This window comes from Oculina patagonica, chromosome 2, assembly GCF_052425735.1.
Source record: "Oculina patagonica isolate OP01 chromosome 2, crgOcupat, whole genome shotgun sequence".
Taxonomy (NCBI): Eukaryota; Metazoa; Cnidaria; class Anthozoa; order Scleractinia; family Oculinidae; genus Oculina; species Oculina patagonica.
In genome coordinates this window covers 12,468,802-12,495,502 of record NC_135759.1, presented here as the reverse complement: position 1 = coordinate 12,495,502, position 26,701 = coordinate 12,468,802, and the positions used below count along the sequence as shown (strand labels likewise).

General features: G+C 38.9%; 2 protein-coding genes across 4 annotated transcripts in view; one reads left to right on the top strand and one right to left on the bottom strand.

Annotated features, from left to right (window-relative positions):
* The window catches only part of LOC144639349 (protrudin-like), a 79,574-nt gene that overhangs the window by 8,486 nt on the left and 44,387 nt on the right, over window positions 1–26,701 (bottom strand). Inside the window, exons 13-14 of one of the 3 annotated variants that reach the window (XR_013568145.1) lie at window positions 13,196–13,271; window positions 396–477 (exon numbers count right to left, since the gene is read on the bottom strand). Coding sequence is in view for 1 of the 3 variants with exons in the window: in XM_078498674.1 (XP_078354800.1) it covers window positions 396–477 (82 nt within the window). In the remaining 2 variants the exon portion in view is untranslated. Of the gene's footprint in view, window positions 1–395; window positions 478–13,077; window positions 13,272–26,701 lie in introns of all 3 variants that reach the window. The other 2 variants (XR_013568138.1, XM_078498674.1) reach the window with 2 other exon arrangements.
* On the top strand, window positions 7,791–8,866 carry LOC144643046 (uncharacterized). Its single transcript, XM_078502170.1, has 2 exons — window positions 7,791–8,059; window positions 8,410–8,866. Exons 1-2 carry the CDS (start codon window positions 7,861–7,863, stop codon window positions 8,721–8,723), a joined length of 513 nt encoding a protein of 170 aa, XP_078358296.1. The 5' UTR covers window positions 7,791–7,860; the 3' UTR covers window positions 8,724–8,866.

Here is a 26,701-nt window from a genome sequence, read left to right as displayed (position 1 = left end):
GGAAAATGAAGTAAGACCGTTACATTATTGAATGCTTATTTGAAAAAAAAAGAATGGCTCTTCATCGAATTACCATGAGGTTACTCATGCTCGACATGACAAATGCAAACTTTCATGTTTTCGTTTTCTTCATACATGTGGAAACAAGTTACTTTTAGTAGCCACACTGAATTTTTAAATTTTCAAAAGCCAGTGACATGTGACAGTAACAGTTAAGCTACAGAAAAAGGCCTCCTGAGAGGAAAAGGAAATCTTCACATGTAAGACTGAATACATACTTGTACATTTCCTCTAGGCCAATATGCAAAATTCAAGTGAACACCCAGACCACCTTTCGGTCTTGTCGTTGCACTTTGTGTTTTTTTCGACCTTTCTCGAATTAGCTCTATACTTACCTGTTGCTCCAAACACGGCTCTCTTGACGCGCTTGCAGCAACAGCGTGAACAAAAGCTATCTCCGCAATGGCGACAGTATTGCTGCAAAAGTAAAAAAAACAAACAACAACAACAATAAAAATAATATTAATAATTCTCTTCTGTTGTATCGCATTAAAAGAGAACAGATTTCTGTTGACTTTCGTTAGGACTGTTTGTAATGATTTGTGTCTGATCATGTTTAGGCTACTATGGTAGAATCATTTAGTGCTAACGCAGCTAGTTCTCCTCTCTCGGTGTCTGATAGGCCATAGTCGAGAAATGTTTTGCATCAACTTCCATTCGCACCGTTTTTCTTGAAGATACCGACGCCAGTAAGTGAATATCAGATCTTAGCAAATAAAGAACACTGAAAACCAGCCGCAACTGATTCGATCACAGTTGCAAGAATTGGTTGAGCCTGCATTTGAGGATAAGGATGCAATCAAAGAAGGTTACGACTTGGTTTTTTATGGGATATGCTTGTAAGAATAGCCCATAACTCAGTGTTGCGATGATATGAATTTAAAACTTGAGTGGTAAAAACAATATATTACAGATGATAGCGTGGGTAAAATATTGTTTTTAACATGAATAAATATAATTCATATCTTCAATCGGCTGTGTATTTTCCTTTTTATTTTACAGTCAAAAACCGATTAGAAAGCACAGACTTTATGAGAACTGTTGCACCTAGGTGGCTAAAATTGATTATCTTTTCGTATGAATTCACTTTGCAAGGAAAGCCTTGAATAATTTCAAGTCATATGACGTTTTCTACCAGATGTAGTAATCTACATAATCTATCGGTGGCCATTTACATGTAACAACTAGCGTTTGGCAGCCTTCTACTTCGAACTAATAATAATAATAATAATAATAATAATAATTTATTAACAGTATATCCATACTACATTATACCATAACCGAGAGAATTCTCGCGCGCTGATTGGTCAAAAATTATGGTCGATGAGAGTATAGACCATGAAAGTGACGTCAGATCACGCCACACACACGTGCGGGTTAAAAGATATGTAAGTTTGGTTTCCATGAATGAAAGCGAATTTCATCGTGTTTTGTTTAAATCAAGTGCGTATTTGTTTTCGGAATTCAGGATTGGACTTCTACTCAGGTGATCTGTCGAAAGAAAATTAACAATGCTTTTGAATTTTTGGTCTAACTGAGAAGAACGGTGCTAGCGAACTGGCAGCGGACTGTCGATATTCAGTGAACGAGCGCTAACAAGATCTTCAGAAAGAAAAATAATCTTGATCGATAGGCACACACTCAACGAGAGAGGAAAAGGTTATTAAAATTGATATTCTTTGAATTCTTGTTGTTCTTCTTTTGTATCATTGTCGTTTTTACGCGTCGGGCCGGAATCTTTACGTCCCACCGGCAAAGTTTCTTCACGGTCACTTATCGCTTTTGATAAATACTTGTTCGAGTTGTTATGGTATAAAACAAATCGACCACATTTTTCCATGGTCTACACTCTTATAGACCATAGAAATGACGCCATAAAATGTCCAAAACTTTGCAGTGAAACCACTCGTCTACGGCTCATGGTTCCACTTGAGTTTTGAACATTTTCTGACGTCATTTCTATGGTCTATAAGAGTGTAGACCATGGAAAAATGTGGTCGATTTGTTAATGGCTCTTCACCTGTTAATACTAAAAGACAAAAAGAAAAATTCCTAAAGCTAAAAACTTACAATTAATATAAAAAGACAAAAATTCCTATAGCTAACACAAATAACAATTCAAAGTGGCTAGGAGCCACTAAACTCGGAAAATTTATTATGAAACAAGGATCGAAAACAACAAACTGACAAATAGAGATTTGCTAAAACAAATGATGTTAAACTTTCTACTATTCAGTTTACTTCACTAGCTTAGTTTCATTGTCATCTAGCTGCTCATCGAGAGCAGGCCGAAAGGGCAAGTGATAGAGTTCCCATCAGTTGCAAATTGTTTTCTTTCTTTTTATATTTCCTTTTTGTTTTTTGAAGGTTAGGCAAAATAATAATATCATTAGAAAAATTAAGTTTTGGTCTATTTCAAGAAAACTGACATTAGTACAATATTTCGGCTGGTAGTTAAGCATGCATGTACCGTATTTATTCGGCTATAAGCCGAGACCCTAGACTTTTAGTTTTTGGAACCAGTTAGACTCTGACAAAAAATAAACCCAAATCACTTGGCTATAAGCCGACCCAATTTTTCCTTCAAACTTTAAAACAATCCACGTGCAGCGAGCCAGTCAACATATTCGTTACCTCACAACTATGTAATTGAACTCAGAGACTCAAAGGACAGTGCAGAATGCAATATGGCCAAACAATTGACAGCATGACTGATAATTTACCAGGGTAATTTCCCTTGAGAATAAGTCAAATGAGTTCACCTTTCAGTAACGCTGTTTCATGTGTACTTGTAAGATGTTGAAAGACCAAACGTGACAACTAAATCACGCGACACCTTCATTCGGGAGAAAGATTTCCCTTATTGAAAAGTCACACACGCGGCCGACCAGTTGACACAATTAAGAGTCGATTTTTTTAGTAAAGGAAGTTTTCAATCATTTGAACCGTTGTGTTTTACGTTAACTTTCGTTAATTTGAGAGTTTTTAAACAGCAAACTTGATACTTTTACTTTTCGTGCAAACTTATGTAACATGAGTCTAATTTAATTAAGTAGGAAGAGTCTACAAGAATCCTGCCGCATTGAAATCACATGGCATTAGGCTTAGATAACATTTAACTTTCGTTGGTTTGATTTTCAGTTGGGTATGGGTTGCACTTGGGAAAAGTTTTCAAGAAAAAAACAGAAAAACTTCTTAGACGTCAAAACAGAAAACGTGATACTTTTCCCTTCCGTGTAAACAAATGTAACATGACACGTTTGTTTTTCTCCTAAATTTATGTAACGCAACACTTGTATTTGTCGAAAACATATGTAACCTGATACATTTCTAGGGCAAACAGGGCGACAACAATTGAAGTTGTTTTGCTTTAATTAATAAAACTAATTATAACACAGATATTATCGAGTTTTTAGTTTTTCAGATTGGGAGATATAAAGTCACCTTTAATTAATTTGCGGTTTTAAGACGGGAGAGCCATAAATTTCAACCGCGGGCCCACATTAGCATAAATTCGAAAAATTTGAAAAAAATTCACAGCATAGCCCTAGGTGAACTATAACTATAAATATATATTTTACTTCGATTCGATGAATATTTTAGGCGTACGGAAGTGATCTTGATTTTGCATCTCTCGGAAGCGGTTTCAGGGGTCTGATACCGCACACTTCAAACACCTCAATTTCAAAACAAGCAGCTATTTCAAAAAGAAATAGTGTTTCGTTTCCAGATTGCGGAAGGGTGAGAATAGTGTAACACTTAAGGAGAGGTGGGTTTGGGGTTTACTTTAATTCGGAGAAGGTCCTAGTGTATGTTGATTTGCCGATATGACGAGTGAGAATGAAAAAAGAACTTCATATTCAGTAGTAATAATCCCATTTAACCTACTGTCCATTTTGTGTAAAGGAGACATAAACTACGTCCTGCTGCAGTTTGGCTTTCAAGAGTTCAAGTAACATAAATATTTCTCTTTATAGAAATAGCATGTGTCTTTCTCTCCAAATTAAGTTAAGTGAAGGAAGCTTGCCTTTATCGTTTTTACTCATCCAGTGGAAATTAAAATGATTTTTTTTATTTCTGCAGAACACTTTTTTGCTTAAAAATGGCACCTGATAGCATAACTTTGAATGTTACTGAATGGAAAAATAACTTAAGAAAATATTTAAATATATTCCTATCAATGTGGGGAAATATCAAACAAAGTAAAATGCAAATCAGAGTAAGAATAATTTAAATGGTTTATTTTTTGAAAAAACAATCTAAAATAAATAATCATAAAAAGTTGACTACTATCTCTGAATGCAAAAAATTATCGTAGTGAAAAGCTTGAGGTATATACTTCTCTGAGTATACTTCAAATAAAAAATCAAATAAACAAAAAAACCCTGGCGAGAAAGAGATGAGCACACGCCATTTTTCAAAATAAATCCTTTCCTAGGGGCAAAGCTACAAAAAAAGGAAAGAGTCCGCGCTCTCCCGGTTCATTAGCCTTGCTTGGTAACACTGATACGATTTTTGCGCTTGGGTCGTCCGCGGGCTTTGAAATCCAAAAATCAGTTTCCTCAGGGTAGGGCGACAGACGCGGCAGGGCCCGTTCAACTTTGACTCGGACTCGTCGACGGACACTTCCGACACGACGTGCGCGCGGCGCCCCCGGCATCTCCCACATTTAATTCCTCTACTGGTGATGTAGTACCTGAATATCTCTCGCACTACTCGCGAATCCCAAGTCATCCCTTTTCTTTCGCTTCAACACTGTTGGGTCTTCCGTCGCTCGAGGCTGTCTCTAGTTTTAACATCGCTTTAATCAAACTTAAAACATGCAGTCGAAACTGATTGTCGAGAGGTATTTTCCGTGTGCTTAACTCGTCAGTGGACCGTTCTTTGATGGTGCGCCCCCGTGCGAGCAAACACGACAAGTCATCCCTTTTTCGCCCTTTGGGAATTACTTCTTTCTCGCTAGATGTTACTTAGAAAGCTCGGGCTTTCTAGTTTCTTACAATCTTTAATAAACTTAAAATATTCGTCGTAGCTTGCATCTCAAATTTTTTTTCTGCAGAGGAATATCTTTCCGATATTTGAAGAACATGTTTTTACGAAATTATTCCTTCGTCAAACGTATTTACTTTGTGGTTACGACCGTTCTTCTGATTGGATAGTAGCCCCCACTGTGTAAATAGTTCACATCGAAGCCAAAATAAACCGTATCGTTTCTGAGGAAACGAAACAATTAAAACGATCTCTTTCGAAACAACAAATACATCATCTAAAAGAATAGATAATTATACACATTTTGAATGGTTATTTTCTAAGTTTGAATCAATATTAAATATTTGGGAGATTTTTAATTCTTTACATCATTTTGAGACATTTCACGCAAGGCAAAATTGACAAAATTCAGCGCCTAAAATCATTGCCTGGTACACAAGCTAAGGTATAAAAACGTATACCACGTGAAAGAGCATTGTTTCTTCTTTGAAAATCCGTTTTCAAAACCACGGGCTACTAAAAAGACGATTTTTAACGGCCCGAAATGCAAGTAGTACTTTCGTGAAATTTGAGCTTCGCCGTAACGGCTTCGCGATGCTTGAAACTCACAAAGAATAACAAATAAACATATTTAAACAATACAGTTTTAATAATACTTGTCAACAGGTACCAGAACATACTCGCAAGACTATTTGGCGTGGTGTTGTATCATTTCTAGGAAATAAGAAACCATTTTAGCCGTTTTATTTGACCTCGAGTTCCAAAGTAACAGAAAGCAAACACTGGTCACGTAGCGTTTGTTAAGGTCAAAGCACCCTTTATCAGATCAAATTGTAATCAATGAATTTCATTTGTAACACAGATAACAAGAGCTACAATCAAATAATGTTCATACCTTATAATAAGTAGTCAAAGCACCCTGGAAACTTTAAAAAATCCAATCGAAGCCCATCGAAAACAACATCTATTCTTCGCTGGTTTGATTCAACTGTGCTTATCGTTAGCTTGCGTTACATAATGGATAGACCGCTGACAAGCTGTTATATTTTGCGGGCTTGATTCTACAGAAGGACGTTTATCCGTCCTTTACAATCTATTAAATATTTTATTATTGTTGTTAGTGACCCCTTTTACCCTAAATGTTTGTTAAGTAAACTAAAGCGTGACCTTAACTCGGGTGACTTTCAACAGATGCCACTTAGGAACGAACCTTTATTTTCTTAGGGGGGGGGGGGAGGGGTGGACATTAGCCAAATAAATTGCTGCAGAGTAAAACCGGCTGAAATAATCGTGCAAGAAAGCCAAAAAATTAATTTCGTTAAATGAAAATGAAACATGTGAAAAATAAACATCTAGCTCAGCAAAAATTACCCCTCCCGTCTCCCATCTTCTCAAAAAATAATGGTTTTTAGCTCACTTATCTAAATACATCTCCTGTTGTGTCATTTGGTTTTACTATCTTTCTGTAATATTCATTGTTATTGGCTATTCCTTTATTTGAAAATATATCCTTTACTCTACAACTTCAAGATGAACTAAATGGGTCAAGTTATTATTAAGCAATTTATCAATTAGTTTTTGCTATATTTATAGTAAATATTGAGTTAAGTATGAAAAACGTTTTTTCGACAAAAGTAGCCCTCTGCAGGTATTGTGTAACCTTAAAGCAGCTCTCCAATCAGTTGCAATAGTCAACATTTAAATCTTAAACCCTCGTGCAAGAACACGACCCAACAATATCTGAAATGAAACTAATGTAAGGCGCTTTTCGCTTTGATGATTGGGCCTCGATGTCCATGTTGTAGAAATCGCAGATTGACCGCAGTTGTGCAACACTGAGTTTGGTCAGCTTGTTACTAGTATACAAGGAACATATCATATTAAGTGTGTCATACACGATGGGATGAACCAGTTGGCACTGGTCTAGGATGGATGCACGAGCAGAGGTAAAGGCTTCTTCCTCTTGGGCCGCCAGAAGGTCGTTATCATCGGTTACATGAGCTGACTGAGATGTCGCGTGTTTCAATTTTGCAGCGGTACGCGAGAAGTATCCCTGAATCTGCTGCGCAGTTAGGAACTCGTCAACCTGAAAGAGCCGCTGACCATTTTCCTTCCTTGCGTATCGCATGTCCCGAGATACTTTTTCAGGGTCGGATTTGTGGCCAGTCTCCTACCCGATCTGGAACTTAGCATCCAGGTACTGGCGCTGATTGTCGTTAAAACGGCTGGCCTTTTTTGAAACTTTTAGAGCCCAGCCTTGCTCTAGGGGGGCCTCTGGGCACTCTTCATGATCAGTTGTCGTCGGGACAGCTAGTGTTGGCTGAAGGGAACAACCCTCTTAAATCTTTTTAGCGTACGCCAATACTGCCTGGTCAAAAAGGGTGTGCTTCTCAGAAACGAGTTTGCACTTTCCGAACAGCAAATGGCGCTCAAGGTTGTAGTACTTTTGATAGGTGCAGATGCACCCATCCACAGGACACGACAACAGCCCACTGCTTGCACCTTCCTCTTCTTCATCTCCGTCCTCGTCTTCTTCTTCATCCAAGTGTTCGGTCATGGCTCAAGCATCCTGAAATTACAAGTGCAGCACTAAGGCAAGATAACGCTGGGTGCTATCACAGTGCAGCCATGCTGTCAGCATGCCGTCTGATGGGAGAGGCGACGGGGATTGATGTAAAAAGAGTCGACTTCAGTGACCCTCAGGGAGGTAAAGGGCCTTGTGACAGGAAAGCCGCTTCCATCAAGGCTTATGTGTGATGATACATCAACCAGGGCCACGACGTGGTAACGGCGCGCGACTTCAAAGAAGCCATGTTGTCTCACGGGGGCATGAGTGCTGTGCGGGTCGTCCTAGTTACCGATGCTACCAACAAGCCACAGCAAGAGGTTTCAGGCCGCTGGGAGGGTATCAGCAGCTTAAACAATTTCCTCTACCAAGAGGACTGTGTCACAGTATGGAAGGCATGCAACATTGGAGAGGGAAAGAATATACCATGGTCTCAATTACAAGGTTATAGTTACAACAACAACATACATGCATATCTTATATTAGTTATATACCTCTATTCTGATATTTTCACTACTGTGTTAAGAAAAAGTCAAGGGAAAAAGTAAATCGGAAAAAACTATTTAATGATGGGCGATCCGATTTCTTGTCTTTTTTTTATTTTCAACATCTTATTCTTATTTGGATGAAACTCCCATCTTACCAGTAAAATATTAAATAAAAAAATAAATAAGATAAGATAAAATATATAAACAAATAATTTGAAGAGTCTTCCCTACTATTTTGTTTCATTTGTACATTACTATGTTATTCTTTTACTTTTTTCTAATATTTTTTTCTGGTCCATTATTCAGTTCCTGTAAGGTTACCAGATGTGTGTAAGGCTGAGGTGTCTAAAGGAGACTTTGTGGCATGCTCTAAAGAAAGGCGCGTACCTGCCGAACGAGCCATGATCGAACACTTGGATGAAGAAGAAGACGAGGACGGAGATGAAGAAGAGGAAGGTGCAAGCAGTGGGCTGTTGTCGTGTCCTGTGGATGGGTGCATCTGCACCTATCAAAAGTACTACAACCTTGAGCGCCATTTGCTGTTCGGAAAGTGCAAACTCGTTTCTGAGAAGCACACCCTTTTTGACCAGGCAGTATTGGCGTACGCTAAAAAGATTTAAGAGGGTTGTTCCCTTCAGCCAACACTAGCTGTCCCGACGACAACTGATCATGAAGAGTGCCCAGAGGCCCCCCTAGAGCAAGGCTGGGCTCTAAAAGTTTCAAAAAAGGCCAGCCGTTTTAACGACAATCAGCGCCAGTACCTGGATGCTAAGTTCCAGATCGGGTAGGAGACTGGCCACAAATCCGACCCTGAAAAAGTATCTCGGGACATGCGATACGCAAGGAAGGAAAATGGTCAGCGGCTCTTTCAGGTTGACGAGTTCCTAACTGCGCAGCAGATTCAGGGATACTTCTCGCGTACCGCTGCAAAATTGAAACACGCGACATCTCAGTCAGCTCATGTAACCGATGATAACGACCTTCTGGCGGCCCAAGAGGAAGAAGCCTTTACCTCTGCTCGTGCATCCATCCTAGACCAGTGCCAACTGGTTCATCCCATCGTGTATGACACACTTAATATGATATGTTCCTTGTATACTAGTAACAAGCTGACCAAACTCAGTGTTGCACAACTGCGGTCAATCTGCGATTTCTACAACATGGACATCGAGGCCCAATCATCAAAGCGAAAAGCGCCTTACATTAGTTTCATTTCAGATATTGTTGGGTCGTGTTCTTGCACGAGGGTTTAAGATTTAAATGTTGACTATTGCAACTGATTGGAGAGCTGCTTTAAGGTTACACAATACCTGCAGAGGGCTACTTTTGTCGAAAAAACGTTTTTCATACTTAACTCAATATTTACTATAAATATAGCAAAAACTAATTGATAAATTGCTTAATAATAACTTGACCCATTTAGTTCATCTTGAAGTTGTAGAGTAAAGGATATATTTTCAAATAAAGGAATAGCCAATAACAATGAATATTACAGAAAGATAGTAAAACCAAATGACACAACAGGAGATGTATTTAGATAAGTGAGCTAAAAACCATTATTTTTTGAGAAGATGGGAGACGGGAGGGGTAATTTTTGCTGAGCTAGATGTTTATTTTTCACATGTTTCATTTTCATTTAACGAAATTAATTTTTTGGCTTTCTTGCACGATTATTTCAGCCGGTTTTACTCTGCAGCAATTTATTTGGCTAGTGTCCACCCCTCCCCCCCCCCCCCTAAGAAAATAAAGGTTCGTTCCTAAGTGGCATCTGTTGAAAGTCACCCGAGTTAAGGTCACGCTTTAGTTTACTTAACAAACATTTAGGGTAAAAGGGGTCACTAACAACAATAATAAAATATTTAATAGACTGTAAAGGACGGATAAACGTCCTTCTGTAGAATCAAGCCCGCAAAATATAACAGCTTGTCAGCGGTCTATCCATTATGTAACGCAAGCTAACGATAAGCACAGTTGAATCAAACCAGCGAAGAATAGATGTTGTTTTCGATGGGCTTCGATTGGATTTTTTAAAGTTTCCAGGGTGCTTTGACTACTTATTATAAGGTATGAACATTATTTGATTGTAGCTCTTGTTATCTGTGTTACAAATGAAATTCATTGATTACAATTTGATCTGATAAAGGGTGCTTTGACCTTAACAAACGCTACGTGACCTGTGTTTGCTTTCTGTTACTTTGGAACTCGAGGTCAAATAAAACGGCTAAAATGGTTTCTTATTTCTTAGAAATGATACAACACCACGCCAAATAGTCTCGCGAGTATGTTCTGGTACCTGTTGACAAGTATTATTAAAACTGTATTGTTTAAATATGTTTATTTGTTATTCTTTGTGAGTTTCAAGCATCGCGAAGCCGTTACGGCGAAGCTCAAATTTCACGAAAGTACTACTTGCATTTCGGGCCGTTAAAAATCGTCTTTTTAGTAGCCCGTGGTTTTGAAAACGGATTTTCAAAGAAGAAACAATGCTCTTTCACGTGGTATACGTTTTTATACCTTAGCTTATGTACCAGGCAATGATTTTAGGCGCTGAATTTTGTCAATTTTGCCTTGCGTGAAATGTCTCAAAATGATGTAAAGAATTAAAAATCTCCCAAATATTTAATATTGATTCAAACTTAGAAAATAACCATTCAAAATGTGTATAATTATCTATTCTTTTAGATGATGTATTTGTTGTTTCGAAAGAGATCGTTTTAATTTTGAAATTGAGGTGTTTGAAGTGTGCGGTATCAGACCCCTGAAACCGCTTCCGAGAGATGCAAAATCAAGATCACTTCCGTACGCCTAAAATATTCATCGAATCGAAGTAAAATATATATTTATAGTTATAGTTCACCTAGGGCTATGCTGTGAATTTTTTTCAAATTTTTCGAATTTATGCTAATGTGGGCCCGCGGTTGAAATTTATGGCTCTCCCGTCTTAAATTGGCGTCACGGAGTCTGCAGGAATCCTACCGCAAACGCGTGATGCACGCATTGTTCCTGAGAATAAAACGTAGTCGAATCTGCGCATGCGTTTGGCGCAAAGTACTTTGCTATCGAAAGAATAGTACCACAAGGAGAGCAAAAAGGTCTTCTGAAACAAATACCTTTGAAATTTTCACATGAAAGTAACGTAGATATGCGCATGCGTTTGGCGCAAAGTACTTTATTCTAGAAAGAATAATACCACAAGGAGAGCAAAGGGTTTTCTGAAACAAATATATACCTTTGAAATCTCCATACGTAGGTAAAGTAGATATGTCCCGCGTTTTACCTGGGGCGTACGGTCAGGTGCTCCCCACCCCCTACCCCCTTCACAGAAATAATTAATTAATTGATATTAATTAATTAATTGGTGATTAAAAGTTTACACCATAGTGCGTTAGCGCTTGAGGGGTTTAGCGGACGACAGCCCCCACCAAACCATCACAATAGTGCATTCTGCACTAAAAACCACAAAACACTGAATGAAATAATTAATTAATAGAACCGTACACAAGCGTGACAAAACATTCACCTGAGTTCAGAATCCTATCTCAAACAATCACGCATTCTTCTGAAGAATTAAGCGGTTATCGATCATCATGCCAAAAGCTACTGGTTTTCAAACAACTAAACCTTCAAATTGAAAGTTGTTGTCGAGGTAGAGACAGTTCAGAACAACTGCAAAATCGCCAGAGAATACGGGATGATTCAGTAAATCTTCAAATCGTCGCAATTCGCCAAGTTGCTAGCGAAAAGATCAAGCAGATCAAGCGGGTGAACTTTAAATGTCATCAAAACGAAACATGTGCTGTTACCCGTATTTGTCTAGTACTCTGAATCCAATCAAACTTTACTGGAGTGGTTTCTTTTAGCAGAGAAGTCGTGGTATTATAAGTTTTCGGTTTCGAACAAGAATATTACAGGGATATTACATCAAGCTGATTTCTGTCAGATCGTGTTACAATGTTTACCAAGCGCGTGGGAACAGCAGCTTCTGATTGGTCAGTTTCTGGTGTCGCCACAACAAGCCAAAAAGATCGATTCCTGACCCTTCTTCTCTTGAAAAGTCACGTTAGCAGTGATTCTGCAATTTAACTAAACTTTAAGGAAAGGAACAGAAGGAAAGGAACAGTCTCAAGAATGGTCTCAGGCAGAAATAATCATTGTAGAAGAGATTGCAAGGAAATTGTTTAAGACATGCGGGATTTCGAATGCCATCGTCTGTTCAAGAGACGATCACAGTACGCCGACAAAATAAATAATATTCCAGAGCGAGCCGATGGACGACGACTTCCAGCCTAAATATCAAAGAAAAGGCGAATAAAAACTTCATTCCTAACGTTGCTTCATTAAACCAAATGGTTTCTAAAGAGCCGCCACTAAAATGAAAGGTAATGACCAAGAATAAATTACAAACGCTTGCTAATAATTTTCGTTTGTTGATGATCGCTCGGCCTCGGCTTATAGATGAATATTTCATTCAAATTAAACTCTTTTCTAGTACCATCGAATTTTTTTCGGAAATACTCGGCGATAAATTGAAACCCCAATTTTGTTGAGTTTTAACCAGTTCTCAGTAAGATTTGGTGAAAATATATAGCCTTTGTGTACTTCATATATGCGCATGCGTTCAGCACAAAATTCCGTGTGCTTGAGTCTACGCCTGAAAGAATGCATACCACAAGGAGAACTTTGGGGTTTCAGAAACAAATATATAGCATTTGTGTACATATAAAGTAACACAGATATGGTTCGCATTTTACCCAGCCCCCTACTCGCTTCACAAAGTTAATTGATTAATTCAATTTGATATTAATTAATTAATTGAATTAAATTGTGGACAGGAATCGAGTGAAGGATGGAAGGAGTGAAATCGGCCCCATAACTAAACTCGGAATTTTCCGAGTTAAAAATGAATAGGAAAAGGGGATAATGACGAAATCAATATCCTCACAAGTGACAATATAAAAAATGCCACTAGAGTACCTAATGTTGTTTTTCTAATGAATTTGACGCGTGGTCCAAGGAAACACTCACTTCCATACCAAAATAGAGTTCGTTGTGTACCTCGATCACAAGGAATTGTTATTTTCAGCCTGGATACCTTGTTAGCTGCATGTCACTTAATGGTTTGCTCAGTCTTAGTCTTTTCTGCAGGTCTTAGTTTCCATATGCATAATTGAATTGTAAATTCCAAAACAAGAAATAATCAAACTTTAGTTCTTATTGGAATTGACCACAGTATGTAACAGTCAGTCACCTATACACAAATAATAACAATGTAAGAACAAACTCATTCATCGTTATTAGACAAAGAAAACACTGACGATGATAAGTTATCCTTAAAGTTTCGACTGACTTATATAGTATATAACGTTTAACCCTCAGACGTAAAAGAAAATTCCTTTTCCCTCCGTGGTACAAGGGGGAGGTGTGGATGGAAACCCTTCTCAATGTTGTTCTATCAAAGCCAAGTGAAATCATTTTGTGCTAAGTAGAAGGTCCTTGGCTTATCGTATTTTCTTAATTAAACGCCCCCGACGTTTATTTTTAGCCGGCGTTAATTTAATCGGAGCCCGCCGTTTATTAAGGGAGTGCAATTTTCTGTCAATGTTGCAGACTGATTTATTGTTACCGATCTCCAAGACCAAGGGGCAGTTTGCCAAGGCGGAACGATTTTTCTTTTCGTTCTGCCCTGAAAAAGGGTATCCAGAGTTAATAATTACCCAAAGGTTCATTATTGCGGATTGAACGCGTTTATGTTGCAATAAAAATTTGTGACAAACAAAACATAAACGGTTTATGAACAATAAAGGAGCATCCACGTAAAGGTTATGGGTAAAAAGTTTTAAGTTCTAACTTCATCCTCGTTTTTAAATGACCTCCTCCAACTGATAAACAAACGCTGGAGGGATCCTCGAGATTTCGATGACTGTGAGCACTAACACAAGAAAGGAAATGCGTCAGTCATGAAGACAGGAAAGCGAACACTGCTAGGTTTTATTTTGTTCTACAGCGTCCATCCTAGCTGTTACGCCGGAGTTTCCATTTGAACGTTTAATGAAATTACTTAAGCACCATACCGTACAGTATGTCATAGCAGCGCCATTCAAGAGAATATATTTACATGTTAGTTTGACCTCAAATAAACGCCGGGACCTCGAACAAACGCCCCCGGTGTTTATTTAAAAATTAGCAATTTTGACCTGGCGTTTATACAAGGCCGGCGTTTAATCGGGGTCCGGCGTTTAATCGAGAAAATACGGTACTCTACAAGATGACATATTTTTTATGGGCCGTGACGTCAGATGACGTCATCAGCAACACCATCTTGGATTTCGCCAATTTCATAGAAAGTCGGAAATCAAGTTGGAAAACAAGTCAAAAGTGCTTCTGCGATAAAAAAAACACCTTTCCTTTTCTCTTCAGATCTACGGATCTCTTATGGCACACAGGGCAATGAGAATTGAAGTCAAGGTATCGGTCTGTATGTGTTGACTTCCTGTAGACATTCACTTAGGTGGCACTCCTTGTTGTGATAGTGTCCAGAAAGAGAAGCCTTTATTTAAATAGGGTTACTCCGTCAGCTTTACAATAAAAACTGTTATCCTTAGAGGCCCTAGTAAAAAGTAAAAATTAAAAAGTCGCTAAAAATCTTACAATGCGCCTAAAATGGAAGTTAAAAAGATTAAAATATATGAGATACTAAGATATAAGGGTAGTCCCTGCTCCGTAGTGTCCTCAAGAGGATACAGAAATTCTTTCGACTTATTTCCCTGAACGTTCTTGAGCTCAGAAAATAAGAACATGTTTCAAAATTTTAGGCTAAAGAGGTTCTTATATAGAGTGTCAGACGACGTCGAATAGTATCCCATGGTGCAATTCTCCGCGCACTTCACGCAATATCGAAGTTATGGCGGATTCCACCGTAAAATAACGCCGCTTTCTCTACGGCACATTTCGTATTTTTTTTCAGTCAAAAGCAGGAAAATTGTATTATTTTGTTGTTTGTCAAACTTTCATTGATTTGCAATTGTCCTATGACCGTGGTTTGTTAAAAAACATTCTTTATTTTGATTATTTTGATTAGCTTTCCTTCACAAAGTGTTCACTGACCCGCGACGAGGTCATAAATATTCACGATTCTTCGGATAATAAGCAGGTTTCTACTAAATGGGTCTCACGCTAGCATACTGAAGGCCGTATCATTGTACTTGCAAAGAAGTACCGAGAAGTACCCGCATCTTAATGACTTTTTCAGCGAACAAAGATGACTGAAATTTCGATTGAAAACCAGCGCCGCATGAACAAATACCTTGACCGCGTTTTCCACAAGAACAACTATAATACTGACTTTATTAGACGCAACACTCACAGAACTACTGAAACTGACAGAAATCTGACATCTGTTACTACAGCGACTTTACCCTACATCAAGGGCACTTCTGAGACTATTGCGCGGATCCTACAACCCTACAATATCCGTGTAGCTCACAAACCTATAACAACGTTACGACATTTACTGACCAACGTTAAAGACAGGGACGAACCTAACAACAGACAGGGAGCGATTTATAAGATCAAATGCTCCGACTGCCAGGCCTCTAGACTAGATGACTTTCATAAAATTTGAAAGTTATGACGCATTTTTTAGTAAAAGTCGGTAACAGGATTTTTCTTAAGTAATTTGACCTGCTGCCAAAAATTCTTTTGCGATCTTCAGTCTGAAAATGACGTCACAAAAAGGAACCTAAAATGACGTCATTGCACCGTTAACCCTAACCATAACTTCCACAATATTAAAGCAATCACAATGAAACTTAGAGGATATATAGGTTGTCCGAAAATCTATCTTTTGTTATGCGTCACGTGGGATGATTACGTCACATCACGTGACAATTACATCATAATGTCAAAACAGACGCCATCTTGGATCCGCCATCTTGAATTTCAATTTTTTTTCCAAAACGTCAGAAAATCGCCCAAAATTACTGAAAAGTACTCAAAATAAATAAAACGGTGCAAAACAAAAAACCTAAAAAGATTCTGTGTTCTATTAATTTCATTAATAGAACACAAAAATCACAAATTTTGGAAAACATACCTGTCATAATGCCATTGCCATTGTAATGTCAAGTTCCCCAAACAACAACCTACCCTACCAAATTATTCCCAGATAAATTTTAGATAAACTCGCAAAGTTGGCAGCGTTCGGTTAAATCTTGAAAAAGTTATAAGTGTTCAAAGTTAGCGCGGTTACTTCCCCCTCCCACCTTCCCCTACCGGTCTGGATAGGGTTAACTTTGTGGATAAAAATAGGTTCTAAGCCGTATGCACTATATTTGCATCTTTTTATACCAAATAAATTGCCTCCAACCTAGTTCCTGCCTTTTTTTCGAATAGGCCACAGAAAGCATTCCAGGCAACCTGTGGCGTCGTGTAATGACGCCACAGATAGCTTGCCATTTAACTACACAGCGACAGGATAATTGAAATGCTGAATGAAAAATATAATAAATACTGTCGACTTTATAGGCTGTTCAACTGTGGCTAAAAGTTAAAGAAACAACTGAGATCTATACCTTTACCGTTATGGAATCTTCGTTGGGTCTATAAAAAGGAACAGTTTCATTTAAAAAATACGAACACATTCCTTGGACGTTTCGCTATTAGGAAATAGTCATTTACATCTTTGCCTTATACTTATTCATAGTGGCGCTGTTTTTGCTTCAAATATATCTTAGAAGAAATAAAAGTACTGAACAACCAGCTTTATAGGCAATGATAAGGCTTCTAAGTTATCGAAAGTTGGAGCGTTATTCTTGTGCATCGTGTCCCAGAATTTCATCTTTGACGATCATCTTGCTCCTGTCAAGACACAGTTTCCAACCTTTTGCACCACAAATTATCTCACCTTTTTTTTGCTTTTTTTCGACCAAGCTCTTTGGTATTTAACAGCGACAGATCGTTCGTGGCAATGCTATAAAGTCAGGTTTGATTTTCTGGTGGCGAAAATACTTTTAATTACTTAAGGATGGCGAGCAATAAAGATTCATCCTTCTTGCCCCAATCTTTCCTACCAGGAGTAGACTTGTTGCGGGAAAACTTCTTGGCTCAATCCAAACATTGTGTGTGTGATATCAGCAATCTGTGACAGGGGATTATAGAACAGTGCCGCTCTACTCAATGCTGATTACTTCTTGGATATGTCCACGATCCCTCCTGCTCTTTTCCCTATCCCATTTAGCCATTCAAGACTGTGATCAGCACTGACCTGGCTGAATGTGCTTGCTTTCCATTTGAAAAGGAAGTTTCCCTTCATAAGGCAACATCGGGCAGAAACTTGCAAGTACAGATCCCATATCCCCTCTCTATGAGCCCGTGTGAGAATTAAGAGGATAGAGTCCATTTCCATGTAGTTCCAACAAAACGTGAAATTGACCTTTTCTTCGGATCTTTGTGTTACAAATTCGTCGTCAAGGGCATATTTTTCTTTTCCAAAATTTGTAATTTTTGTGTTCTATTAACTTAAATGCAATTATTTTCACCTTTTTAGTTTTTTGCAACGTTTTATTTATTTTGAGTACTTTTTTTAGTAATTTTGGGCGATTTTCTGACGTTTTGGGAAAATTATGAAATCCAAGATGGCGGATCCAAGATGGCGCCTGTTTTGACATCATGATGTAATTGTCACGTGATGTGACGTAACCATTACACATGACGTATTACAAAAAATAGATTTTTGGACATACTATATATCCTCTAAATTTCATTGTGATTGCTTTAATATTCAGGAAGTTACGGATAGGGTTAACGGTGTAATGACGTCATCTTAGGTGTCTTTATTTGTGACGTCATTTTGAGACTGAATATCGCAAAAAAAACTTTGGTAACAAGCATTTTCGTTTTCAGCAGGTTAAATTTCTTAAGAAAACTACTGTTACCAACTTTTACTAAAAAATGCCCCTTGATTTATCTGAGAATGACTTAACGCAAATACCGACTAGTCTACTCCTACATCGGAGAGACCGGTAGAAACTTGGCTTTGTTCCACTTTTGATGATCAGCACACAATCAAACTCGAAGCATGTCAAGAAACTGAATTATATAACAAAAATGCGGCTCTGTATCTGGAGCGAGAATTTTGAATTTGTGTCCAGTCAGAAGATAAAAGTATCTCGCCATGTTGCACGTAAAATGTTTTGCCTGCTAAATGTATCATGTCAAGTATCTATTGTTAGAGAAAGATGACCCTTCCTGGTATAAAGCATCAACCTTGACATTCCAGTCGTTATAATCCCATTATGGGTAAGACCCCGCAAAAAATATATTTTGTCTTTTTCTCGGAAAGAAAATTTCGACAAGTTGAACATACTTTTTTAACTCCAAGATTTCAGCCCCTGAGCCGATTTGGCTGACATTTGGCTAGCTTATTGCCAGATAGTTTTCCTCCAGAGCAGTGTCTGCGAATTTTGTTTTCTTTTCTCATTCTCGAATAATTTATATTTTTCCACAGGAAATGCCGATGATTCGTCTCCCCTAACTTCATCTGCCCATTACAAACAAACAAACAAACAAACGCTCTTGTCACAAATCTGAGACAAGGTTTTTAGAGAAAGGTGTTAAGAGGCAAATGCGATGTTTATTGTTTTCTTACGCTTATTTTTGGCGGGCCTGGAGCTTGATTTACACAGACATATACTTTTGCAAAAACGTCTCAATTTTGCATTTGTTTTAAGTTTTCGGTTTTCGCCTTTTTTAAAGGAATATTCCATAATCTGGAACTTTAAGCTTTCAGAAAAAAAAGAAGAGGATGTATATCTATTATTACCATCATTACTACTGGTGTGCGTACCTCTCTAGAGCGCATATTGAAACACCGTGGCAGCGAAGTGGACACAAGCATGAGTGATTCAGAAGAAACCCATCCACAACAACAACAACAATGTCAACTCCGTCAACAACGACAACAATTTCAACAGGGCCTGTAAAGGTGACGAGACGACCACTACCGCTGCAAGTCCCACACAAGCGATATTCCCTATTCAAGGAATTCATCTTCCAGGTCATCTGGATGTTAGGGAGCTAGAACATAACGGATAATTGAAAGACCTTCAAACAACAATGAAACAAATTAACTTAACGCTATAATTATAAATATTCATCAACAGCCTGAAGCTTATAAAGTTGCTCTGTTTCTTCACTGTATAGGGCCTGAAGCTCTGAAAATCTGCAATGGCATGTCGTTTGACAATGCCCAAGAACCAATCGTCAGAAGAAACCATCAATGCATATGTGCACGTGGCTACACTTTGTACGCTCGGACAGACGTGCAAATTCTGCGAATGTCTGCGTGACTCCCTTATCCCTGACAGGATTGTGTTGGGCAACTACAACCATCAAACAGAAAATGACTCCTGCAGGAACGGAAACTTACCATGATTAAGTGCATCGATATATGCAGAAGCACCGAAATGACTTCATGGCAAATGAAAGCCATCTCAGGCACTAAAACACCGGAAGATGTCAACCAAATAGACGAGAAACAAGAAAAGACGTGTCCTCCCCGTTACAAGCGAGAAAATGGCAAAAAAGACAAGAGCAACAAGCCATGAGAATCGAATCTTGTCTCTTCTGTGGTGGAGTTCACCCATTTCAAAAAGGAAAATGTCCTGCATGGGGACATAAATGTCGTCAGTGTGGAGGAAAAAACTACTTTGCAAACAAATGCAAGACACCTCCAAAGCACGTGAACCAGATATTCTTGACAGATCGTCCCTCCTCATCAACAGACCAAGAGGAAGATATTGACTACATACATGTAACTAGCATAAAAGTGAAAGGTGCAGCTGTTCGTTCTGTCAGGCCATCAGATAAGAACAAATTTGCCAAGGAGATCTACTCTTAAATGCTTATCGATGACATGCCTGTTGAATTTCAAGTCAATTGCGGCTCATCTATAAATATATTGCCGAAAAACCTCGTTGACAAGCAACACTTAACATTCACTTCAAAAACTCTCATAATGTGGAACAAAACGGAAGTCACGCAACTAGAAATAGCAAGAATTGTTGTCACAAATCGTGGGAACCACAAGAAGTACTCCGTAGAGTTTGTTGTGGTGTCGGAAAACCTAACTACCTTGCTCGGTACAAGAGCTGCACAACATATGAAGTTGATAACTGTACACTGGGAAACTTTCAAGTTGGTACCAGCACCCAAGCGGAATAAAGCAGTGGTGCATCAGTTACTGACAGCTCAGCAAGAAGTCACGCAATACCCAGACGTCTTCAAGAGCCAACTCGGACACTTTCCTGGAACGGTGAAGCTACAAGTCAATGCGAACATGCAACCTGTCATGACTCCAAAGCGACGAATTCCCACAGCACTAAAAGAGAAATTTAAACAAGAGCTAGGGAGGCTCCAGAGTCTAGGAGTGGTCGCCCCAGAAGACAAGCCCACTTTTTGGGTCAGTAGTGTAGTTGTGGCAACGAAGAAATCAGGAGCACTAAGAGTGTGCATAGACCCCAGACCGCTAAATGCAGCCATCAAGAGAGAGCTCTAACAGCTTCCCATCTTGATGATATCTTGCCTGAGCTGGCAAAGGCCAAAGTATTCTCAACCGTGGAACTACCTTGGTTTACTGGCATTGCACTCCAGAGGAAGATTCTAGTCTTCTTACCACCTTCGCAATGCCCTACGGAAGATACCGGTGGTACAGGCTCCCATTTGGACTTTGCGTGTCCTCATTGATATTCCAGAAAAGATTAAACCAGGCATTGGAAGGCTTGGACGGTGTTTGGATATAACTAATGACATCCTGATATATGGTGTCGGCAACACAGAAGATGAAGCCAATGCAGACCATGACCAAAAGCTGCTCAAGCTTCTAGAGAGATGCCAGTCACCAGGCATAGCTCTCAACCCTGACAAGCTGAAGTTATGTTGGAAGAGCATCACCTTCATGGGTCATGTTGTCTCTGATGAAAGCATCAAGATCGATCCTGAAAGGGCCAAGGCTATAATGGATATGCCAAGACCTACTGATGTGGAAGGAGTACTGCGGCTAAACGGCGTTGTCAACTACCTAGAAAAGTTTCTTCCAAGACTTGCAGACAGCATGGAACCAACACGCCGACCGTCTCGCAAAGATGTAAAGTGGAACTGGACAAAAGAGCAAGAACATGCGCTCCAAGGAGTAAAGCGGCTGCTCATTGAAGCACCCATACTAAGCTACTACGACCCTTCCAGCGAGCTAGCCATCCAGTGCGACGCCAGTCAAAACAACCTAGGTGCAACCCTGCTCCAGAATCAAAAGCCAGTGAGACCAGACATCCCCAGATAGAGAAGGAGATGCTACCGGTATATAGCCATAGTCTATGCACTGGAAAAATTCAACCAGTTCACCTATGGAAGACACGTCACAGTCTACAGTGACCACAAACCTCTCGAGGAAATCCTAAAGAAACCTCTTGTATGCGCACCAAAATGTTTTCAGGGGATGATCATGAGGCTCCAAAAGTATGACCTAGAAGTTCAGTATGAGAAAGGGAAGAACATGTACATTGCAGACTTTCTATCCCAAGTCTATCTGCCAAATACAGAGCACCCGACAGGAGCAAACTTTGAGCATGTCAATATGGCCAGTATCCTCCCAATCTCAGATCAATGGCTACAGGAGATTCGGAAAGAGATGGAAAAGGATGAGACACTGCAAATCCTCAAGTCCGTAATCCTGCCAGGTTTGCACCAGCACAGTGCAAGATGGACTCATATTTAGAGGCGAGAGAGTCGTCATCCTGAAACCCCTATGTGGAGATATGAAGCAGAGAATTCACTCGTCGCAAGGGGTGTTGAGTCCTGCCTATGACAAGCACGAGACTGTATTTTTTTTTTTTTTGAAAAAAAAAAAAAAAAAGAGATGATAGCAGCGTGTAAGACCTGCAGAAAGTACTAGAAGTCTTAACCAAAGGAAACCTTAATGTCAGTAGAGTCATCGTCCAGACCGTGGGAAAGGATTGGAGTCAACCTTTTCACATTATTTTGACAACAAGGACTTCATCATCACAGTCAAATACTTCATGATCAGCAACTACTGGGAAATCAATAAGCTTAACAATACCCTGGCGATCACTGTAGTTCTAAAGCTGAAGAGTCACTTTGCAAGATACAGATGCCCTGAACAGGTAGTCAGTGACAACGGGCCACAGTTTGACTCTGAAGTATTCCGCAAGTTCGCCAACACATGGGACTTCGAACATACCCCGAACAAAATCACAATCACCGCAAGCAATTTTGTAGACAACGCATCTGGTCTGTGCCGCTGAAGGTTTGTCCTTCAGTCATGGAAAGCAAGCACACAAGACATTGAGAGGTTTATAACCTACTTTAAGGCTGTTGTTACGTAACACTCTGGAAAGTTTTTCTGATATGCCTCTGACGTACGGGAGCACAATGAAAGTGTTGGACGTTGGTGTTGTGTTTGTGGTGGAAGTGTCGCTGTTATTTGGCTCCTGGTTAGCAGTGTCGCGGTAAGATTTACAACTTTGAATAAATTGCAACGGGTAGTTGTTATCCTGAAGCACCTTGATCATATGTTTTCTCTCTCTCGATCGCTCTGCATTTGTTAAAGGAATTTGTTTGGCTCTGTTAAGGAGTGTATTAATCACTGACCTTTTGTGTTGCGACGGGTGATGAGAATTACAATCAAGGTACTTGTCTGTGTGTGTTGGTGTTCGGTACACGCTTACTTGTACGTGGCCATGGACTCTGGAAGTTGTTGTGTCCAGGAATGAAAGCCTGTTGTCTTAATCAATCTCCTTTGTGAACTGAATGTTCGGGTTGATGGAATTAATTATATATAAGGTGATCATGAATTTCTTGCACATGATCTTTTTTGAGGCAAACATGACTGCCGTCAACGTACCTACCACCATTTTGGAGGATGCGCTGCGATGGAGATTGCTCTTGTCTCTATGTACTCCATCACCAAGTTAGCGATAGTGGCACTCAGGGGAGACCCCACGGTACAGCCAAACGTTTGCTGGTAATGTTCTTGTTCGTAAGTGAAAAAACGGTTCTTCAAGACAAACTCTAGAAGTCCCATGATGTTTGGTACAGAAATGTCTGTCCGTTCTGCTAGAGTAGAGTTCTGCAGTAATTTCTCACGAGTGATCTGTAGAGCTATGTATGTCTTGCGTGCTCGCTTTCACGGCTGAAGGACAAACCATAGGCGTTGTCTACAAAATTGCTTGCAGTAATTGCGATATTGTTTATACAGGGCCCTGCAAACTAGGATAAAAGAACACAAAAGGGCAGTTCATGTTGGTGACAGTAACTCAAAAGTAGCACAACAGGCGTACGAATTCAACCACAACATGGAGTTTGACCAGGCAACCATTGTGGATAGGGTGACGGACTTAACCACAAGAGGCTCTTCCTTGAGGCATGGCATTCTCTAAGGGACCAGAACGTGGAAAATGAACATATAGACATTCCCGACATTTACAAATCGCTAGTGTGACATTTTAAGTCTTGTGCAGCGATCGCGCGCTTTCGCCATGTCACGCGTGTTCTGTGAGACACTCTCGCACACGCATAATGTAACCGTTGTAAGTCGTTGGCTTTTTTAAAATCGTGGAAGGCCGAAGATTCTCTGCTGAAACGTCTTTTTAAGAGTTTCAAAAAAACGTTGTTTAAAACGTTCGATATAAGTCAGCAACAGAAAAGATATAATTAATATTGGTGTTATATAATATCACTATCGGTATCACTAGGTCACCTATATCACTAGGTCTGTAATACATGCACTCTAAAACAAGGAGATTTAAATCAAGAACTAAAAATCTCTTATTTTCATCTTAGGTTCTTGAAATAAGAAAGTTGATCTTATATAATTAATCTTAAACTTCAATTTAAGAACTAATTTGGTCTTAAAAATAGAGTACAAAAGTGAAAAAAGGTTCTTATTTTAAGAAACAAACAGGTTTGAATTCAAGAATATTCAACCCCAATTTTAAAGGTCTCACTTTAAGAAAAATTCCTTAATACAAGAATAGTCTACATGTATGCCACGGAGTTAACCAGATTTTTGAGCCGCCAAAATTATATTTGTGCCAGGAAACCTAAAAATAAGAGTCCATTTTTAATTAAAATTGCTATATTAGAGCCCTGAATTGGCTTGGACGGAAACGGCAAACGTTTTCAAGTTGTTTCCGCGTCTTCCAAATATTGATATTTGCAGCACTACCTTGCAGATTTCTATCTGCAAGTTAAGGTTATACATTCCTTTAAATGTTCAAAGATTATGTTTACTGTATTTAGGGTTAAGTCGCCTACCACTAATTTCAGAACAGTTTAGACCAAAAATCTGCGAAATCCCCATGACATAGTCCCTTTAAATTAAGAAGAAATCCAGCAAATTACTAGTTTTCAGGGTTTAATATTTAAGTACAGAAATGAGAAAAAAATTCTTATTTTAAGAAACATACAGGTCCGAATTCAAGAATATTAAAAGAAAAATTCCTTAATACAAGAATAGTCGTAAATTACGAAGAAATCCAGCAAACTACTAGTTTCGCACCATGTACACTTCTGCGACAAGTCGCTACGATAAATATAAACAAACCAATGAGAGAGCGTCACGTATTGAATTGGAAAACTAGTTTACATTCCCCCTCTTCCAAATTTGCTGCATGTGCACCGAACAAGCACCTTGTTTAGAAGCAGTACACACGGAGCAACCTGTTGAGCTGCGACTTGTTGCCTAGTGTTTCCCGACCTTAAACATAGGCACGCTAAGCGTGCAGGAGTTATTTTTTCAATTTATGGGGTGGCTTGGGGTGAAACTGGGTGATTGTCCTGTTGGGATGGTTTATGCCATGGGTTGAGCTATTTGTGTATGGCGCCCCACGGAGTCACTTTTTTGCACAAAGTTTGCTTGCAAACAAAATAATTTTTACATGCATTTTGATACATCAGAACTGTTTTATTTAATACAGAAATTTATCATTTAATTAAAAAACAAAACTAATTCAATTGTCAAAATGTCACAAAATGGTACGTTCTTATTCTGTTTAAAGCGGTTATTTTGTTGCTAGCTTTGTAGCAACCGTAATGGGTTACTTTTGTTTTTTACGGAATACTTTTGGCTTTTTGCCAAACACTGTAACATGATACCGTTGTTTTTCTCACTTTTGTAACATGATACCTTTGTTTTTTTAAAACGAACGTAACACGATACCCTTGTTTTTCTCGAAAAAGCCACGTCTCCATATATACATTGAACGAAAAGTACTATAATAAACGAAGTAATAAACGAATCAAATAAAAAAACCACTCTCTTCGGAAAAGTTCTTTAAAGCGCATGACACCTGGAGTATTTGTTTCCTGTCAAAACTGTTCAACAAAGATTTTCGTTCATTCACAACGTAAATTCTATTCAACAAACAAGAACTAATAGAGTTATCAAGTTGTCACGTAATGGCACGTTCTTATTCTGTTTTTGCTATCGATCGTAGTTGCTTTTAACAGTAAAGTTACTTGTACCGGTTCAATGTTTGAACGAAATGTTAAATGTTAAATGTTTGAACGAAATGTTTTACAGTTGATTTCATTTTACTTTGGCCGCCCGCTTTGCAAAGTTTGTTGGGAAATTGGAAACTTTGTTATGAAGTTGCCAATTACGGTGCGAGTTTGCGACTCAAATTGCAAACATCGATACAAATTTCCCGACTTCGGCCCGACTGAACTTTCCAAGTTTGGTAGTTGAGGAGAAACAAGACATGTTGCTCGAAAGTCATGGCGATTTCTGAACTCGAAGATTTTAGAACTTGTCAAGGAAAGTAGCTTGAAGCGCAAGACAACGTTTCGCATCAGCGATCACGCAAGTGATTTGCCGATAAATAAATATCATGCATGTAGAAATTTGGTCAAATTTTAACTTTTTTGTATGAAAACACATATTTAACGATTTCTGTGAGGCATAATCTTCACTATCTTCAATTTCAAGTCTTCTGCGTTTGTAAACCGGATGAAACTAGATGGTTTACCCATATGTAAAATTGATTTTAATCGAAGCCGACGCGACGCGACAGGGAAGACTAATTTGTTCGAGACAACATGTTTACAGCTCGCTGAACATAAAAGTTTTTTATTTTTATGACATTTGTTTCCAACAGTTTAGCGTAGCAAAGCCCTTTTTGATAACATAACTACAGAAGGATTTAATAAATTCGGGCAGAAGTTGGGAACTTTGTATCGAAGCTCACAATTTGATTCGCAAACTACTAATACGTTTCAAATCCATGACAATCCACAACTCACCAATTAATCTTTCAACGAAAACGAACTGCGACACGCTGCGACACATAATTTCGTCAGATTACTTCGCCTTTATAAACTGCAATTTGATTGGTTCTGATAGTACCTGAAATCTGATTGGTGTGACAAACAAACATACTTCACTGACCCACTGACCCACTGAGTCACGGAACATCGCGTCGACTAAAGAGCTATTTTGAAAAATAACTCAAAAATGCTGTGAAAAGGTCATGAAAGTATAGCGAGGAAATATTTATGGGCCATTAAAAACATCCCGTTAAGGTGGTTT